The sequence below is a fragment of the Diplotaxodon limnothrissa genome, linkage group LG17, assembly GCF_057381915.1.
Source record: "Diplotaxodon limnothrissa isolate DT_005_m linkage group LG17, D_limnothrissa_male_GT1.1, whole genome shotgun sequence".
Lineage (NCBI taxonomy): Eukaryota > Metazoa > Chordata > Actinopteri > Cichliformes > Cichlidae > Diplotaxodon > Diplotaxodon limnothrissa.
Window position 1 is genome coordinate 42332533 of NC_140612.1, and position 20697 is coordinate 42353229.

General features: G+C 42.6%; 1 protein-coding gene across 1 annotated transcript in view; it reads right to left on the reverse strand.

Moving 5' to 3' along the window:
* The window catches only part of tmtc1 (transmembrane O-mannosyltransferase targeting cadherins 1), a 90407-nt gene that overhangs the window by 16571 nt on the left and 53139 nt on the right, over positions 1 to 20697 (reverse strand). Inside the window, exons 8-14 of the mRNA XM_085376360.1 lie at positions 19163 to 19284; positions 17314 to 17481; positions 10521 to 10634; positions 7738 to 7881; positions 4676 to 4784; positions 4453 to 4555; positions 2271 to 2406 (exon numbers count right to left, since the gene is read on the reverse strand). Of these exons, the coding sequence (XP_085232486.1) occupies positions 2271 to 2406; positions 4453 to 4555; positions 4676 to 4784; positions 7738 to 7881; positions 10521 to 10634; positions 17314 to 17481; positions 19163 to 19284 (896 nt within the window). The remainder of the gene's footprint in view (positions 1 to 2270; positions 2407 to 4452; positions 4556 to 4675; positions 4785 to 7737; positions 7882 to 10520; positions 10635 to 17313; positions 17482 to 19162; positions 19285 to 20697) is intronic.

A 20697-nucleotide genomic window follows, 5' to 3' on the forward strand; every position in this document is an offset into this window, starting at 1 on the left:
ACTCTCTTTTTGTTCTTACTTTATGGCTTTAAAAAAATATCGAGATATATATCATATATCACCATCCAGCTAAAGAATATCGAGATATGAATTTTGGGCCATATTGCCCAGTCCTAGTTCAGACCACAAGAACAACCCGCAGAAAGAGGAGTCTCTCTCTGTCTGTGCTTCACTCCATGCTATGTCTCTCTCTGCTGTCTGGTATTCCAGCACGCAGTGTAACTAAACTGATTTCTTTTGACACATATCTTTTCCCAGAACAAGTGTATGAACAGAGAGACGCATAAAAAGGCTCAGCAGGATCGCCCTGAAGTGCACTCACACATAGACTTTAACTATGTTGTCGTTTCTTCCTTTGAAAGAGAACAAAGGCATTAAACCTGTCGCTCCAAGTGTCCCACTTTTGAAGAAATTTCTTCCTGCTTCGTCATTCGAGCTGGAGTTTATCATCTGTCCCATCCATTTTCCACAGACACTGACTGATGCCGTGCACAAGAAAAAAAACCCTCTAACCTGTTACTCAAACTGCTGTTTGGGAGGGGGAGGCCAGCAGCAGGAAAATGACTGGGAGGGTGATGTAAATCCATAGTTTATGCAATCGTTTTCACACCTTACCTCATGTGATTAGGTAGAGGACCAATAGGGCGTCCAGGCCCCTCTTAGGGACACACACCCATAGGGCTTAAAATCTGGAACTGTTCACCAGTTGCTCTCAGAGCTGAAGAAGCTCCTTGAAATGAAACTTAAAGTAGTCCAGACGCTTTTCTTTCTAAGCTCCTGGATGACTGAGAACCTTCACAGACATATTCTCTACAGAAAGGGGAATTTCACTGGTCTGTCCCAGTTAAGGTGAAAGTGGGCTGTATGTGGCCCGCGAAATGAGTTTGATGGCCCAGTCTACACAATGAGCCAAGATGTCATCTAGGAAACATCTAGAACACCCAAAAGTTTGTGCTTGGATTCTATTTGGTGATTTCAGTGTCCCTGGTAACTTTTCTGGTTTGAGTTTCTAGTATTCAGTGTGAGAGTTTTTCTCAGCAAATAAAACTTCTGCTTTGAGTTTACCTTTACACGTACAAGTCCTGCATTTGGGCCTGCCACAGCACAAACCTCAACAGATACTGATCCAAAAACAGCTGCCCTCACAGGTGATATGTTACATAGCAAAGGGGGACTGGATATCGGCATGAAACAACACTCAACAACTTCAGGAAAAGCATTTTGGAAAAAGAAACGTGCTTCGATGACTCTTCATCATTCATTTGTATGACCTGGAATTTATAGATACAGAGCAATATTGGTGGAGGCAGCTACAGTTGTAGCCACAGCTGCCCTGGGGCAGACTGACAGAAGGCTGCCATATCGCGCCATCGGCCCCTCTGGCCATCACCAGTAGGCGGTAGGTGAAGTGTCTTGCCCAAGGACACAACGACCAGGACAGAGAGAGCAGGGGATTGGTTACAAGTATTCTAGCACGATGTGTAAGTAAACTGATTTCTTTTGACACATTTCTTTTCCCAGAACAAGATTAGAGAAATGTATAAATGTCACGGTCCTGGGTCGGTGACAGTGTTTTGAATTTCGTACTATTAGTGATCTTCGATTTTCATCGTGGCTTATGACTGCTAGTGTTTTGGTTTCTGTTTTGTATTTCTAGATGATCTCTAGTTCTTAGGTTTTGGTTCCTGTGCCCCTCATGTTTAGTGTAGGTTTAGTTCTGTCATGTTTATTTTCTTGTTCCCTAGTCAGTCGTGTTTCATCTTGCAGTTTGTTACTCCTGTCCCTGTGCTCCGTGTTCCCTTTGTTCAGGGTCTAGTCCGGATTGGATTTTTGCTTCTATTATCCTTTTTACTACAGTGCAATAAAGATGCCTCTTTTAGTTTATCATTCTGTCTCCGGGGCCTGCGTTTGGGTCCTACATCGTGCCTGCCACAGCACACCATGACAATAAAAAGGCTCGACAGGATCGCCCTGACGAGCACTGGCAAAGACTTTTGCTCCTTTTCACGAGAAGAAATGTGTTAAACTCGCCACTCTGAGTGTCTAATCATATGAGAGAGTTTTTCTGACAGGAGCTGAACAACAGAGTTTTGTAAGGCTCTGTCGAGTGTATTCCTGTCGTGCACTGAGGATTCTATTATTTTTGGATCCTGTCAATTCTGAATGTTCTGAACATGTATGTGAAACTCATTTTTAGCCACACGGCAGCACAGATAGGTACTTTTGCTGACAGATACTTTTGTTCTTCTTAGAAAAACTATTTTGCTCACCTTTTGTACCAAGACTCAGCTTCTTTATTCTCATTGGACGATCGGAGCAGACGGCCCAGGTTTACCATGGCTACGTAATGTGCCGGTTTGAGTCGCACAGCTTGCTGGTAGTGAGCAGCTGCCCGCTGTCCTTCTCCTGGGGGAAACGAAAGTGTAAGAATGAATGAAAAGAGGGAGGAAAGGAAAGAAGTGTTATGGGGAGGAGTGAATTAAAGAGCACGCTGGTGTGTCACTTCCTATCAGTGAAGAACATTGGCATTGTATTAATTTGCAACCCCATCAGCAGCCGCAAACTACCGTAAACAATTTCAGTTGCTGCAATGACATTTCTGCAAAATGGACTTTGATGTAGGGTGTCTTTTGAATTTAACCCTCTGTAGGTTGATAATTTTTTTATTTCCATCGAACAATCTCCAAAAGTTGATTCTGTTCATCTGGTCGTAGCGTTTTCAGTGGTACAGTACATTTGCATAATGACTGAAACTAGCACCTCCAAGCTCATTGTTCCTTTAGTGGGCTGGTTTCAGTCATTGTGCTGTACTGTTTATAAGATTGGGGAAAACTTCAGTCAGCTGAGACTGAAGAAGCCACTTGGATGAGTGATGAAACATTTCTCCCACTGAAAATGTCCAGATCAACAGAATCAACCTTTGGAGATTTACTTACCTGATTGAGAATGCATTGAGACGTCCATCAAACAATGTTTTTTGAGCAGTCTATAAGCATATACTTTGTGAAAAAGGGCAAAACAGTCAAAATATTGACCAGTACAAGTAGCTCTCTGTCCATGTTTTTCTTTCTCAGTCCCTCTTTTATTTCCATTCTGTTCTCTTTCTGTTAATACATATGCAAAATATGCGGTATAATATATGGTAATGCTCAGCCATTATGTTACCACATTGTCCCTAGCATTTGACAGACTCGGGTCTGTTTTTTAGCACAAACTTTTATTTTGGAGAGATAATCTCATACAATTCTTCCACTGAGTGGACCCAGAGTGTCAAGGGGCTCGGTCCGTGACCCAGCATTTTTGAGTTTTTTTGTATTTTTATTGCTTATTATATATTGATATAATGTTAAGTTCTAATATCATAATTAGTTTGTCTTCATTGGGTTTTTGCCTAGTTTATGTTTCTTCTGTGTCTCCTTATTTACTAGTCTTCCTGTCCTCTGAGTGGTTTGTTTTACTTTAAGTTACAGTGGCTTGGAAAAGTATTCGGCCCCCTTGAACTTTTCCACATTTTGTCACATTACAGCCACAAACATGAATCAATTTTATTGGAATTCCAGGTGAAAGACCAACACAAAGTGGTGCACACGTGAGAAGTGGAACGAAAATCAGACATGATTCCAAACATTTTTTACAAATAAATAACTGCAAAGTGGGGTGTGTGTAATTATTCAGCCCCCTGAGTCGTAGAACCACCTTTTGCTGCAGTTACAGCTGCCAGTCTTTTAGGGTCTGTCTCTACCAGCTTTGCACATCTACAGACTGAAATCCTTGCCCATTCTTCTTTGCAAAACAGCTCCAGCTCAGTCAGATTAGTCGTTACCCTTGTATCTAAGTCCTCTGCGTCCCTCTGTTAAGTGTCAGGTCGTCTGCTCGCCTCATGTCTATGGATTTTTCATGTTTTGTCAAGTCTGCGTTTTTCATGCTTCTGTTCAGGTTCATGTCACAGTTTTCTTGTCTTGTTCTATCTGTTCCCAGTTTAGGTTTATTATTCTTTGCCTCAGTTCGCCTTTGCCTTTGTTTTTGTTATCACCCTAAATAAACGGTTTGCCTTATGTTACACTTCATTTTTTGAGGTATGAACCCGCTTTTGGGTCCACACCTCAAACACCCCCAGGTGCTCCGCCGTGACATAGAGGTGCTTTATATATGTATTTTTCGTTTTTCTTCCACCAGTTTAATATTTGATTACCAAAGGGCCAAATACTTACATTCATTTTTTGAAATTGTTGCTAAATGTGAATTTCTCTGGGGTGTTAATCAGAAGCCCACTCAAATTTTGATACAGTATAGATTATTATATTAAGGCTCAGTTCTCTGGCTGTGGGTTCATTTTTAAAATTCTGAAAGGAAGAAAAATGAAGTCCTTTAAAACAGGCTTATATATGGTCAGTGTTTGAATCTTTTAGTTAAAGTAAGCCTGCGTTTGGAAAACTGGAAGGTTCAACTCACCCGTATCCACCAGAAACACGCCGTAGTTGTTATGCAGGTCGGAGCTGTCGGGACAGTTCTCTATACCTTTTAAATAAACTTCATTGGCTTCAGAAAAGCGTTTCTGTGGGAGAACAAAGAACAATCAGAAAGGATTAAAAAGAGTTACAACAGCCTTTCAGGCACAGTAATAGAATGTGATACATTACAATGTATGTACATTTTTGTTTGTGGTTTGAGTTACCTGTTCAGCATAGAGTGATGCCAAACTGGAGTAAGCATCAGCAAAATGTGGACCAAAGCGAATCGAGTCCTTGAGCAGAGCCTCAGCTTCTTTCTCCTTCCCCTGAGATCTGTAGACATCACTCAGCATTAGCATCATTATCATCATCATCAATTCCATTAACAGCATTTTTATCATTATATCCTCATTATCATAATAACAGCAATACTCTGTTATCGTCATTATATAGTGTTTTTCAACTCTGAGTGCTCAAAGTATTTTGTTTCTACAAGGAGGAGATAGCTCAGTAGGTAGAGTGTTTGCCCCATGAACCCACAGGGGTTCAAATGCACCGAATACTGCTCCCCCGGCGCTGTGTTGGCGGCTTCTTGAGGAGAGCCTTAATTTCAGGATTTATCCATGGCTGGAGGTCATCCTCCAAAGGGCTGCAAAGGTTGTCCCACACAGTAGAACGGAAACAGTCCCTCATAGCCTCTTCAGTCTCTGCCGACTATTTCCTAACTGTGCCTTTCACAACTGGTTCTCTGTGTACTAGAGGTTTATACACAGGCTGGAGATGAACCAGGTTGTGATCTGAGCCCCCCAGGGGAGCAAGAGGTGATGAGCTGTATACCTCCTTGGTGTTGGCATACAATAAGTCCAATGTTTTATTGTCTCTGGTGTGGCAGGTAACATACTGGGTGAAGGTGGGGAGAGTGGAGGACAGGGAGATGTGATTAAAGTCCCCAGAGATCAGGAAAAGGGCCTGAGGGTGCTGTGTTTGGAGTCTGCTGGTTACAGTGTGCAGGACCTCGCAGGCTGCTGCAGCGCTAGCAGAGGGCGGGACATACACAGCTATCACAATGACATGTGTAAACCTTCATGGTTTACACACAGATAGTACGGTCTCATGCTAACCGCTAGCAGCTCAATGTCCTTACAGCATAGCGTCTCTTTGATAGATAGATAGATAGATGCCCAGAGTTACACCATCTATCGTTCACAAACACAGCCAGACCCCCTCCTCTCTTCTTACCACTCTCCGTTGTTCTGTCGGCCCGGATCAGATGAAAACCATCCATGTTTACGTGTGAGTCCGGAGTTAGCGCAGTTAGCCACGACTCTGTGAAGCTGGATTTAAAAACAACCACTGATGTAGACTGCCTGATGTGAAGAGGAAGATCGTTCCAAAGCTTCGGGCCACCATAGAGAATGCTTGGTCTCCTCTAAGTTTCAGCCATGATTTAGGGACTGAAAGCAACACCTGCTCATGAACAAGGGGGGGCACAGGGCAAATATACCCTGCCAGACCAATTAAGGATTTAAAACCACTAAGAGGATTTTAAATTAGATTCTAAATTCAGTTCAAAGCCAGTGTAAAGAGGCTAGAACCAGAGTAATGTGCTCAAATTTTCTTTTACCCGTTGTGTCGCAGATCACACCCAGTGGCAGGAGACACAATGAAAACAGCAATGGCCCAAGAATAGATCCCTGCGGTACGCCCCATAGCAGAGGGGCCACAGAGGATGAAGCCGAACCCAACTTAACAGAAAAGCTCCTGTTAGAGAGATATGATTTTATTCACCAAAGTGCCAAGATGGAAAATCCTACACAATGCTGTACTCGAGACCAGTGTTGGTCAAGTTACTTGTTAACTAATTACTGATTACTTCCCCAAAAAAGTAATCCCGTTACTTTACTGATTACTTATTTTCAAAAGTAATTAACTACTTAGTTACTTAGTTACTTTTTAAAAACACGATTTACAACCTGAAGAGGTGATAAAGCGATAGATCTTTCAGCCCAATTCTACTTTTTCTGCATAATCCATCATACAAAATGTAATCAAATGGAAAAGTCTCTTTTTTTTAATCTTGTTTTATCAGTTTTAATCTTTTAACTTTATGCATCAAGCAAAAATTTAATTATATGCACCATTCTCTGACTGGAAGAAATTTGTTTAACATTTAAACCTATTTTCTGCACATTCCAGCACATAAAATAATTTTTTTTGTGTTTACACTCACTCTTTCAAATAGATGCAAGTAAAACGCAGCAGAAAATAAATAAAGTCAAAGACTCAGCGGTCCTGTTGCTCTATTTTAACCTGTAAAGCAGGACTGGGGGTAGGCGGAGGTTTACCCTGGTGCAGGTGTGCCGCGGTCAGTGGAAGAATCCGCGAGTTTCTCTGTGAATTTCCCATTACGTCGTTGCGCACTCTGTGCTTGCTTGGAAGTTTAGGGGTTTTTTTGGCTGTAAAAAGTTTTCTTCCCACGCACAGCGGACGCTAATGTTTTTGTCACTTTTTATGGAATCAAACTCAAAGTAAGGTCAGTACTTCCATGCTTTCAACGCTGCACGCTCATACTCTCTCCCACAATTGATATATGATCCATTGTTGATATGCACACAGCTGTTGTCACAAACAGCGCACTCGCTTACGTCACTGTCATGAGACATTCTTGCAAAAAAAAAAAAATCATGGTTTTAGTAACGCAGTAACGCAGCGTTCCTACGGGAAAGTAACGGTAATCTAATTAAAAGTAATCAGATTACAGTAACGCGTTACTGCCCATCTCTGGTCGAGACATCAGCAGGTCATGATGCACAGTGTTGAATGCAGCAGTCATATCCAATAAAACAAGCACTACATGCTTACGACAGTCCATCGCTAACAGAATCTCATTCAGGTCTTATCTTGGTGCTAACCAACTCTTCATACAGTGGATCCAAAATCTACTCAAAGCGTTTCACTTGTTCCACATTTTGTCATGTTGCAGCCTTATTCTGAAATTAAATTCTTGTAAATTTATTAAGAATAAAAAACTAAAAAATACCACATACAGCCTTTGCCATGAAACTCAAGACTGAGTTCAGTTTTAAAACTAAACTCAACTGAACTCAACTTTTCAGAGCTGAGGGAAAACAGAAGCTTTAAGCAGGAATTGAATGTTGCTGATGGAACAATAAGGCATAGTAAATAAATTCAAAAAAGTTCCCAAAAGTTCAACGTTCAAACCAAAATTAGAAAGTAGTGATGAGTGGTGGTCACGTTTCAACCTTGTTGTTTGTGTATCTCTTACTTAAAGAGGTTTCCCAGGTTAAACAGAGCTCGGTTGTGCTGAGGGTTGGTTTCCAGTGCTTTCCTGTAGTACATCTCTGCCTCCTCTGGGCTGCGAGTCAAAGTGCCAAGATTATTCATGGCACTGGCATGACGGGGGTATAACCTGAGAGCAGAGGAGGATGCTATTGATCAAGAACATTTTGTATAATCAGCATTGGAGAATGCTGGACAGCACACTCCAATTAACTGATAATAGTCTTATGTGTCAACAACACTTGCCCTACCTGAAACTTTGCGCATATGTGAATCTTATGACATGCTCTGAAGCCATGTTTCATCCCCTCATGAAGCTTTTTATGAGGAGGCAAATTTTTAACACGTCAGTGGTGGCTTCAGAGCAAGTTAAACACGTATATATCTCTGACTGCCATCTACATACTCGTTCAAGTAAAGGACGCAACTTTCATACAAATGAAGTTATTGATATGTCAATGTTACTCACCGGATTATAAGGCACACTGTCAATTTTTGAGAAAATTAAAGGATTTTAAGTGCACCGTATAGTGCGGAAAATACAGTAAGTAAAATTGAACTGAATTTACTAAGAATTACATTATTGGGAGCCCCCAGCAGCCTAAGCCTAAAGCAGCATATAGTTAGGACCAGCCCTAACTACATGCTTTGTCAAAAAGAAAAGTTTTAAGTTTGATGGTGAAAATACAGGGAGTGCAGAATTATTAGGCAAATGAGTATTTTGTCCACATCATCCTCTTCATGCATGTTGTCTTACTCCAAGCTGTATAGGCTCGAAAGCCTACTACCAATTAAGCATATTAGGTGATGTGCATATCTGTAATGAGAAGGGGTGTGGTCTAATGACATCAACACCCTATATCAGGTGTGCATAATTATTAGGCAACTTCTTTTCCTTTGGCAAAATGGGTCAAAAGAAGGACTTGACAGGCTCAGAAAAGTCAAAAATAGTGAGATATCTTGCAGAGGGATGCAGCAGTCTCAAAATTGCAAAGCTTCTGAAGCGTGATCATCGAACAATCAAGCGTTTCATTCAAAATAGTCAACAGGGTCGCAAGAAGCGTGTGGAAAAACCAAGGCGCAAAATAACTGCCCATGAACTGAGAAAAGTCAAGTGTGCAGCTGCCAAGATGCCACTTGCCACCAGTTTGGCCATATTTCAGAGCTGCAACATCACTGGAGTGCCCAAAAGCACAAGGTGTGCAATACTCAGAGACATGGCCAAGGTAAGAAAGGCTGAAAGACGACCACCACTGAACAAGACACACAAGCTGAAACGTCAAGACTGGGCCAAGAAATATCTCAAGGCTGGTTTTTCTAAGGTTTTATGGACTGATGAAATGAGAGTGAGTCTTGATGGGCCAGATGGATGGGCCCGTGGCTGGATTGGTAAAGGGCAGAGAGCTCCAGTCCCACTCAGACGCCAGCAAGGTGGAGGTGGAGTACTGGTTTGGGCTGGTATCATCAAAGATGAGCTTGTGGGGCCTTTTCGGGTTGAGGATGGAGTCAAGCTCAACTCCCAGTCCTACTGCCAGTTTCTGGAAGACACCTTCTTCAAGCAGTGGTACAGGAAGAAGTCTGCATCCTTCAAGAAAAACATGATTTTCATGCAGGACAATGCTCCATCACACGCGTCCAAGTACTCCATAGCGTGGCTGGTAAGAAAGGGTATAAAAGAAGAAAAACTAATGACATGGCCTCCTTGTTCACCTGATCTGAACCCCATTGAGAACCTGTGGTCCATCATCAAATGTGAGATTTACAAGGAGGGAAAACAGTACACCTCTCTGAACAGTGTCTGGGAGGCTGTGGTTGCTGCTGCACGCAATGTTGATGGTGAACAGATCAAAACACTGACAGAATCCATGGATGGCAGGCTTTTGAGTGTCCTTGCAAAGAAAGGTGGCTATATTGGTCGCTGATTTGTTTTTGAATGTCAGAAATGTATATTTGTGAATGTGGAGATGTTATATTGGTTTCACTGGTAAAAATAAATAATTGAAATGGGTATATATTTGTTTTTTGTTAAGTTGCCTAATAATTATGCACAGTAATAGTCACCTGCACACGCAGATATCCCCCTAAAATAGCTAAAACTAAAAACAAACTGCAAACTACTTCCAAAAACATTCAGCTTTGATATTAATGAGTTTTTTTGGGTTCATTGAGAACATGGTTGTTGTTCAATAATAACATTATTCCTCAAAAATACAACTTGCCTAATAATTCTGCACTCTCTGTAGAGACTGTGTCTGGCTCCCAAATCATGGACTGGGAGCTGGATCCATAGGAGAGGGACCTGACAGCTGAAGGCTCTGCCTCCCATTGTACTTTTAAATACCCTATAACCCACAAGTAAACAACCCAGCTAAGAGCAACGCGGTCTGTTGGGGTGTCACAGTACGATGAGGTCTTTAAGATAAGATGGTGCCCGATTATTCAGAATCAGAATACTTTATTGACAAAGTATTTGCTTCATATCTTTACATGTATACATTTCATAAATGTATACATGTAAAGTCATAAATTTATACATAAAATGTTGAGGCTAAATCAGATGTGTTTTGACCATGGACGACACAAAATATGGGGGAAGCTTCTTGGTTTAGAAAGTGAAGCCAGCAGAGTGGAAAGCTGTCCACATTAGTATCACTTTATCCAGCATGGGTTGTGTGTTTTTTACTGTACTTATGTATTCCTCTAATGTCCATTGCTCGCTTCCATAGAAGCAAAAGTATGTTTTGTGCAAAAAAAACAACAAAAAAAAACCTGAGGGCAGTGGTGTAGTGGTGAATTGCCTCCTGGTGCCGACCGGCGTCTTTCAGGAAGTTGGCATAGTTGTAGTGGACTTTGGCATTGTGAGGCAGCGTCTGGATACCAGAACTACAATAAGGAAAAAGAGCATGTGGGAAAAAAACACTTTTTGAGGAAAGTTCTCTGCAAACTGAGCAAATGTGCAAATTTGGTTTGATGAGTGTGACAGTACTAGTCTGTGGTAACTGAGCAGTGGCTAAATTCTAGGAGCTCACTGGTCCTATAATTTAATAAACGTCATAAATAAATAACTCTGAGATACTGATATCTTTGGCATATGCATTGTGACTGGATACAACATTAGAGCCACCTGCCTAGTCCTGTGTATGTAACCTTCATTCCTGGTGCAGGACACCAGGCTGATGTGTCCTTGATCCAACACAGTTGATTCAAACGGAAAAATGACCTCAACATGGCTGTATCCCAATTCAGGGTCTGCAGCCTTAAAGGCCGCATTTCACGTCACAGCGACGCGACGAAGGCTGTCCCAATTCAAAGGCTGCACGAAATGCAGCCCTCAAATGCGTCCTTCGTTTCCCCGGATTTGAAGGATGGGTCCGTGTATCCTCCATGGCCCAACATATCCCAGACTTCATAGCGCGGCGGTGGGTGTGGATAATTTTGCCGGAAAAAAACGGCGGACGGCTGAAGCGGGGCGGAAGAAGAGTAAACTTTCAAAAGTAAGTACTGAATATGATGTCACTTATTTATGTGCGAATGTTTAATAATGAAGAACATTAAACATGACTGTTGGCCACATGTCGGCAAAGTTATGTGACGTTAGAGATGTTTGTACTAACTTGGTTTTAAAGCCTTTACTTTAAAATATACGCCGTTCAATAGTCGACCTTAATCTTACAGAGAATGTGATGATTTTATGGATAATTAAAGTCAGTCATATATCCACAAACACAACAAGCTGAAAGTCGGTGATGCTGCTCGGTTTGCAGTCCTGAATATCACGGCACAAGCAGGATTCACTGCACTGTTAATGTTAGCTATGTTATATTGCTGCCTCTGTTCGGTGGTGTCGAGCCAAACGGACTTTAACGTGTGTTTGAACGAGCTGACGGTTCACTCGTTAAGCTGAAAGAAAGATGCTTTAATCACAGCAGTCACACATGTGTCCACTGCACCATCTGGAACTCTTCTTGTTTACACTCGTAATAACACAAACACTAAATCCTGCTTCTCTGGTGCTGTTGTGTAGCAGTGTGTACACCTGAGACTGTCACCTGTCTGTCTGTCCTGCACTCTCTCTCTGTTTCTTTCTCTCTGATTGTGGAATAAAAGTATGAACATGTGTTTATAAGTTACACTTGTGTCTGAATCCTGCAGCTTATCACACATTTGATTTCCATGTGTGACGACTGCAAGTGTCCAGAGTGAGGACAGACTGAGGGACCCACTGCTGTACATCATCTGTGAGGCTTTGCAGCCCTGATGATCCACCAGGACAAACTCAGCAGTGTGTGAGGAAGAGGAGGAGGAAGAGCCAGCAGCAGCTGACAGATGGAGAGAATAGACAGACTGTTCCCTGTTTGTGAAGGACTGCTAGGAAAGTTTAAAATAACTAACTGTCTGTTCTGAATCAGTCTTATTAGGTAATGTTCAAATAATGTTATCATCCCAGTGTTTTCAGTGTGGGAGAAAGTACTCAGGGCCTTCAAGTTACACACTATGAAAGGCAGCAACAAGTTTATATGTAAGCACTGAGCCAAATTTAGTAATGCCAACATATCTTTGAGTGAAGATTTAAGGTGATAGGAAATTTAAATAACTTGAATATTTGCTGCAGCTCAGTATTTGACACAGAGTTCAAGTTCACTGCTGTAATAAATCATAATGATTAATATAATAACTTTAATATTGGCCATATTATATTTACATTACCACAGTGAGATAACTTTAATCTCATGAACAACATGAGCTAATTGTTATTTACTAGCTAATCTTAAATGACTGTTCAGTACAGAAATGAAGCCCAACAATCATGTTTTACAGTCCTGTGGTCTCAGCCTCAACTAATCACACAAAGCTCATGTAGAAGCAAACAAACAAATGAACAAATATTTTCTCCTTCATTTCTGTCAAACAAAGCTGTTTGAAACGTTTCCAGCTGTTAGTGTCATAGTTGCTAGGCAACCTGAGCAGTGCGGGGAAGGTTAGACCGTCCCATTTCACAAGCCTCGCACTTCCGACCTCAGCAGTCTTTGAGTGCGCGGCCCTTGTGGACCGTTAAGGCTGCAGACCCTGAATTGAGATACAGCCATGTCTTGAAGTTCTCCAGAGGCCTGGTAACGAACTAATCATGTGATTCACGTGTGGTGACCCAGGGTGATGTCCCCCCGACCCCTGCTCTAAAACATAAAGCAGATATTCAGCTTTTCACTCAAAATGTTAAACACAAACTAGTAATGGTTAGAATTTTCAACTACAACTACAGTGGGGCAAAAAAGTATTTAGTCAGCCACCGATTGTGCAAGTTCCCCCACCTAAAATGATGACAGAGGTCAGTAATTTGCACCAGAGGTACACTTCAACTGTGAGAGACAGAATGTGAAAAAAAAATCCATGAATCCACATGGTAGGATTTGTAAAGAATTTATTCGTAAATCAGGGTGGAAAATAAGTATTTGGTCAATAACAAAAATACAACTCAATACTTTGTAACATAACCTTTGTTGGCAATAACAGAGGTCAAACGTTTACTATAGGTCTTTACCAGGTTTGCACACACAGTAGCTGGTATTTTGGCCCATTCCTCCATGCAGATCTTCTCGAGAGCAGTGATGTTTTGGGGCTGTCACCGAGCAACACGGACTTTCAACTCCCGCCACAGATTTTCTATGGGGTTGAGGTCTGGAGACTGGCTAGGCCACTCCAGGACTTTCAAATGCTTCTTACGGAGCCACTCCTTTGTTGCCCGGGCGGTGTGTTTTGGATCATTGTCATGTTGGAAGACCCAGCCTCGTTTCATCTTCTCACTGATGGAAGGAGGTTTTGGCTCAAAATCTCACGATACATGGCCCCATTCATTCTGTCCTTAACACGGATCAGTCGTCCTGTCCCCTTGGCAGAAAAACAGCCCCATAGCATGATGTTTCCACCCCCATGCTTCACAGTAGGTATGGTGTTCTTGGGATGCAACTCAGTATTCTTCTTCCTCCAAACACGACGAGTTGAGTTTATACCAAAAAGTTCTACTTTGGTTTCATCTGACCACATTACATTCTCCCAATCCTCTGCTGTATCATACATGTGCTCTCTGGCAAACTTAAGATAAGATAAGATAAAACTTTATTAATCCCTCGGGTGGGTTCCTCTGGGAAATTCGATTTCCAAAAAAGCACAGCACCGACAGAAGTTACAGTTACAGAATGTTATATATATATATATATATATATATATATATACACACACACACACACACACATACACACACATATATAAATACAGAGACAAATATAAATAAAATATACAAAGGGGATCAATAGAATAAATAGGAATAAAAAATAAAAATACAAGTGATGTCACGGACCCGGTGCCGGGGACTCGGGGTTCGTGAACAGTGTGGACCTTTATTGTTATTAGTGTATTGGATGTATGTTTGCTGCACTGTGCTCTTGTGTTCCATGCTGGTGTGTGTGTGTGTGTGAGGCTGGAGGATGAAGGACAGCCACCTGCAGGCCTGATGGGTGTGGCCCTGCCAGCTGCTGGTCACGCCTAGCTTACCACACACCTGCTTCTGATCAGGATCGTCGGGGGAGCTACTTAACAGAGCGATGGAGCTTCCTCCGGCGCAGGATCGTTGAGTTAGACTCCATGAGGACAGCGGAACACAGGACTGCAAGACACACGGGGTGTGTGAAGGCACAGGGGCAGAGAGCACGGGATACCAGCACTTGGGAGAAGACACGTCACGGGAGTCGAGGGAGCACTTTTGGAGATTTAATGTGTGGTGTACAATTACCTCACTGTAAATAAACCCACTGTTCATTCCATTAAGTCTGCGTTTTGGGTCCCTTCTCCTACATCCCCCACGGTCTGCCCTCCAGACCGTGACAAGTGAATTGCACATTTCAAGTATTGAGTCTATTGCACTGTTGACTATTTACAAAAGTATTGCACAAGGTATTGTACAGTGAGGTGAAGAGGCAATACAGCTTAGTTGTTCCCCCCTCCTTTGTCCTCCTGTCTCCCCTCCCTCTCCCCTCCAGAGAGGAGTTAAACAGTTTGATGGCGTGTGGGACAAAGGAGTTTTTAAGTCTGTTAGTTCTTGTCTTGGGGAGAAGCAACCTGTCACTGAACAGACTCTTCTGGTTGTTTATGGCCGTGTGCAGAGGATGCCCAGCATTGTTCATAATGTCCAGCAGTTTCTTTAATGTCCTTTTCTCTGCCACTGTCACCAGAGTGTCCAGCTTCATGCCGACCACAGAGCTAGCCTTCCTGATCAGTTTCTCCAGCCTGGATGAGTCCTTCTTTGCTGTGCTGCTCCCCCAGCACACCACAGCATAGAAAAGTACTCCAGCAACCACCGACTGGTAAAACATCCTCAGGAGCTTCCTGCAGATGTTAAAAGACCCCTATCCCCAAGCCATCCGTGCCCTAAACACACACACCCGCCCTCTCACATCATCTATAATTGACTGAGACAGGACTCTTCCAGACACTAAACCAAGGCACAATGTACATTCCAATTCCTTTAATTTTAAATATGTTTATATTGTCTATCCTGTAAAATAGTCAGATATCTATTCATACTAATGTACAGAATTCACCTGCTTGCTGCTACTACTGCACATTCACCCGGTGTATATACTAATACAATTTTTGCACATGTCGAGGAGCGTGTCAGGCTACATTTCACTGTGTGTTATACTTGTATAACTATGCATGTGACAAATAATAAAGAACCTTGAACCTTGAACCCCTCAGCCTCCTGAGGAAGTACAGTCGGCTTTGGGCTTTTTTATACAGGTGCTCTGTGTTGCATGACCAGTCCAGTTTATTGTCCACCCACAGCCCGAGGTACTTGTACTTGTTGACCACCTCCACCTCCTCCCCCTCTATCTGAACCGGCAGTGGACCTTCTCTGGACCTCCCGAAGTCCACAACCAGTTCCTTAGTCTTTGAGGTGTTGAGTTGCAGGTGGTTTGTGTGACTCCATGCGACAAAGTTCCTCACCAGACTTCTGTACTCCTCTTCCTGATCATCCCAGATACACCCCATGATGGCCGTGTCATCTGCAAACTTCTGAATATGGCATAATTCAGAGTTGTAGCAGAAGTCAGAGGTGTACAGGGTGAAGAGAAGAGGGGACAGCACAGTTCCCTGTGGTGCTCCTGTGCTGCTGACCACAGTGTCAGACGTGATGTCCTTCAGCCTGACGTACTGTGGTCTGTCGGTGAGGTAGTCGGAGATCCAAGCCACCAGGCAGGGGTCCACCTCCATCCTGTTCAGTTTTTCCTGAAGCATACAGGGCCGGATGGTATTAAAGGCACTGGAAAAGTCAAGAAACAGGATCCTGACCGTGCCTTTTCCCCCATCCAGGTGTGAGTGGGCTCTGTGTAGGAGGTACAGGATGGCATCCTCCACTCCGACACCCGCCTTGTATGCAAACTGTAGTGGGTCCTGGGCATGTTGTACCTGTGGTCGGAGGAGGTTGAGGAAGAGCCGCTCTAGAGTCTTCATAAGATGTGACGTCAGTGCCACCGGTCGGAAGTCATTCAGCTCATTGGGCCGGTTCCTTTTGGGGACCGGGACGATGCAGGATGTCGGATTCAGACAGGCCCGTCTGAATCCGACATCCTGCATCGGACATGCACTGGCTTCAGCAGCGGAACACATCTGGCACTGCGGGATTTGATTCCCTGCCGTTGTAGTGTGTTACTGATGGTGACCTTTGTTACTTTGGTCCCAGCTCTCTGCAGGTCATTCACCAGGTCCCCCCGTGTGGTTCTGGGATCTTTGCTCACCGTTCTCATGATCATTTTGACCCCACGGGATGAGATCTTGCGTGGAGCCCCAGATCGAGGGAGATTATCAGTGGTCTTGTATGTCTTCCATTTTCTGATGATTGCTCCCACAGTTGATTTGTTCACACCAAGCTGCTTGCCTATTGTAGATTCACTCTTCCCAGTCTGGTGCAGGTCTACAATACTTTTCCTGGTGTCCTTCAAAAGCTCTTTGGTCTTGGCCATGGCGGAGTTTGGAGTCTGACTGTTTGAGGCTGTGGACAGGTGTCTTTTATACAGATGATGAGTTCAAACAGGTGCCATTCATACAGGTAACGAGTGGGGGACAGAAAAGCTTCTTACAGAAGACGTTACAGGTCTGTGAGAGCCAGAGATTTTCCTTGTTTGAGGTAACCAAATACTTATTTTCCACCCTAATTTACGAATAAATTCTTTACAAATCCTACCATGTGAATTCATGGATATTTTTTTTCACATTCTGTCTCTCACAGTTGAAGTGTACCTCTGGTGCAAATTACTGACCTCTGTCATCATTTTAAGTGGGGGAACTTGCACAATCGGTGGCTGACTAAATACTTTTTTGCCCCACTGTATATGAGTAGTTTCACCTTGCAGCAGAGCTGGAGTCATAGAGTCTGTTTTCTTAGATTTCTTAGCATGTCATCCGTTATATTTTCAGATTGCACTCTTTTGATGGAGTAGATCTCTCTGCTGATCTAAAACTTCAGTGTGAGCTGATAACTGTGACTAAAGTACACAGGAACTCTTACAGGAACAGGGCCTCCCTGGAGAGCCACACATTGTTCTGATGGACAGTCTTCCATGAGAACAGCAGGACCAGTAGCAGCATGGACACACTGAGAACTGCGGTGCCCCAACGGCCAACCGACGAACACAGACGACCAAGTCCATGAGCCACCAGGATACAGTAACCCATGCTGCGAGAGGACAGACAGTGAAGGAGGAAGAAAGAGAAGAGGAAGGAAGCAGTGGGAGGTTTGTGAAGAACAGAAAAGTTACGTTGAAACCAAGCACACCATTGTTTTTCCTGTGACATTACCAATAAGTTTGATGTGTCACATGGCCCTCTTCCTATTGAAAAAAACAAAAGTTGTATCCAAGATGGCCGACTTCTAAATGGCCACCATGGTCACCACCCATCTTGAGGAGTTTGCCCCCTCACATATACTAATGTGCCACAAACAGGACTTTAATATCACCAACCATTCCCATGTTGTTACGGTGTATCCATATAAATGGCCCATCCTGTACATACTAGCTGTATACAGCCACAACCCACAACCCTATATAAGGAAAAAAGTTTACCTTGAAGTAAACTGAAGAGACTTGTGATTATGTTGTAAGAGAGAAGCCTACACCACTAAGACAAGAAAGGAGAAAGTTTTGACTGAAGGAACTTAAATTATTGTCCATGGTCCAAGGATGAATCCAGAAAAGGGGGTTTATAAATAAATAAATTAAAGCAAAATAAAACGCGATGCTGAGGCTAAAACAAGCGGGTAGCTGAAAAGTAGTTTTTGGTTTGCTTGTTTTTTTCCAAATATAAGTTTAAAAAACCATTTGGACTCAAAGTCCTTCTGAAAAAAGTACTAACAGGCCAGAAGAAAAAGACGAATACAGGTGAAGGACAAAGAGCATGTCATGGCTGGAATTTCCATGAGGCTCCTGAACCTACCTGGGATCCGCCCCTGGACAGGGCCACCTCCTCCAGCTCCTGCACACCTGGAGCCAATTGCAGGCAATCAAGCCAGAGTGATTTAAGCCACATGCTGACATTCATTTAACGCCAGTTTGTCATCGACCCATTTCCTGGATTTGTCTTGGCTCGTGCTCTCCCTTCGGACTCAGGATACCATCATTCTGAAAATCACTCTATGCCTCACCTGCCTGCCCGCCATCACACTCCATCTGAAGACACCGGATCTCAGGTCAGCCTTTCCACGCCATTCAGCTCCCCTGGATTCTCGTCACCCCCCCTCTCAACACTCTGTCTCCCCTACTGCAATATGACTGTTTCCTGCCCAGCTCCAGTCTGCATCTTAGGCCCCGTTTCCTCGCCCTAGTTCTGCATTCCCCTAGCCACTTTTTCCAGGCCGCGCCAAGCTCTACGTTTTATTGCTTTTGTCCTTGCCACATTTACAGAGCTTAAGTCTAATAAAATATTGTTAAACCACCTGCTGTCTCGTCTCTGTTCTGGGTTTCTGCGCCTGAGTTCAGTTCAGTACAGACCACTCGGTCCCGTGACAGAGCACTTGGTTTGTCAGGTAAGATAAGAAATGCTAGAATATGTTTACATTAAGGCTAAAGCTTAAATCTGTGATTTATTATTTTTGTTTTCCTAACATACAAATTCTAATTGAGCTTTTTGTGGCTTATTTTTGAAAAGCTAAATAATGCTTAAGAGGTAATAATAATCATCATAATAACAATAATAATAGTTATTATTATTATTGAATATCACATTGTGTCAAAGGTAATTTATTAGACCAAGGCAAACCATCTCCACAAAAAGATATCATTGTTTTTTAAAGCAAACAAACATCAGATGTAGAGCTGTGCAATTAGTAATCAATTGCCAATAGTCTGACACGCACTCACCTCGGCATGTAGAGAACCCTTTCAGCCACGACAAATCCAACCCTAAAGAACAGGTTACTGGCAGGAATGAAGGGAAACACCAGAAACAACAATCCCACCAACACCTCCCTACTGTCTCGCCTCTGTGGAAAAAGAGAGAGAGATGAGCACAGTCACAGCAAACAAATCAAACCAAAAAGTTCCAAGTGAAGAAGCTTCAAACACCATGTGTGAGAAGTTTATTCATTTGGCAGAAAAACTATGTACATTACTCAATAACACATCAAATACACTTGAGAACAGACTATTTATTTATCAACACTGAAGACCGGCATAGAATCAAAGGGTGAAAGAAAGGAAGAGCAGACGTATCAGATCATAATCCACTGTTTCTGAGGAGGTGGAAGAGAAGAATATATCTGTAAGGCTGAGTTACTACAAAATGGGACCAAAAGTCAACAAACGTCTACCAAGACAAACACAATACACACAATTTAAAACTCATGAAACATATCACCTCCTGAAGATTAGCTCCATTGTCAGCATGTCAGTTATCCACAAATTTAAACTGGAGGAAAAAAAGATTTCCTTAGGACTTGCTGAGGAACATCACTGTTTACTTCAGTGTCAGTATAAATCCACTGATACCTATCCGTACATCTATAGAAGCTAAGTAACAGTTAAACTGTCAAACTTTTAATTGTGCAAATATATTGTTAGGCGGTAGGGCTGGGCCATATTATACCGTTCACGGTAATACCGGTATAATGTTAGGCAACGATAGGAAAATGAAATATCGCGATAGAATATGAGTGAAACGCGCATGCACAGTGCCTTTGTTTTCATACGCACATGGCCGATTGTTGAGTGAAACAGATGAACCAGAATTGGTTTGTACAAATGGTGCAACTTCAGTGATGTGGAACTGGTTTGGTGTTTGTCCGTCAAATACACGACAAAGCACATTTTTTTGCAGAACATGCAAGCGGCCGTCGTTATTGTCGGACTAAGATGCTCTTAAATCTGGGAGTAATCTGGGTCCTAAACTCCGTACTCCTCAGTTCAAACGAACACTGCAGCATCACTGAGAGTTAAAAACTGTCTAAATTCTTTCATCTTTAATAAAACAATCAGCATTGCTGCTTTACCAGGTGTAACTATGAAGTTTAACTTCCAGGCATCCATGAAAACAAAATTTATTACATTTAACGGAGTTAGAAGTTAGCAGGAAGCTAGCGGAAGTTAGCTCGCTAGTTTCGCTAGTTACCTAAACATGATATTGCATGTTTTGACTGAGAGATTTCTGAAAAAAATCAAACGTACAGCTCTGCTATCACTTCCAACATAAATGAAGACAGGAAACTAAACAGCAGTGACGTTTGTAGGGTTACTGAAGTTGGGCTAGCTGGTATATAATCATGTGCTACGTGATCGCTAGCGACACAGCTATGTTAGCATAACATAAACAGTGAAGCTGGAGGACGAACACTAACACTTTTCCACTTATAAAAGTTAACGTGAAGGTTCCTCATGGTTAGAGACAAATGCAATCGCAT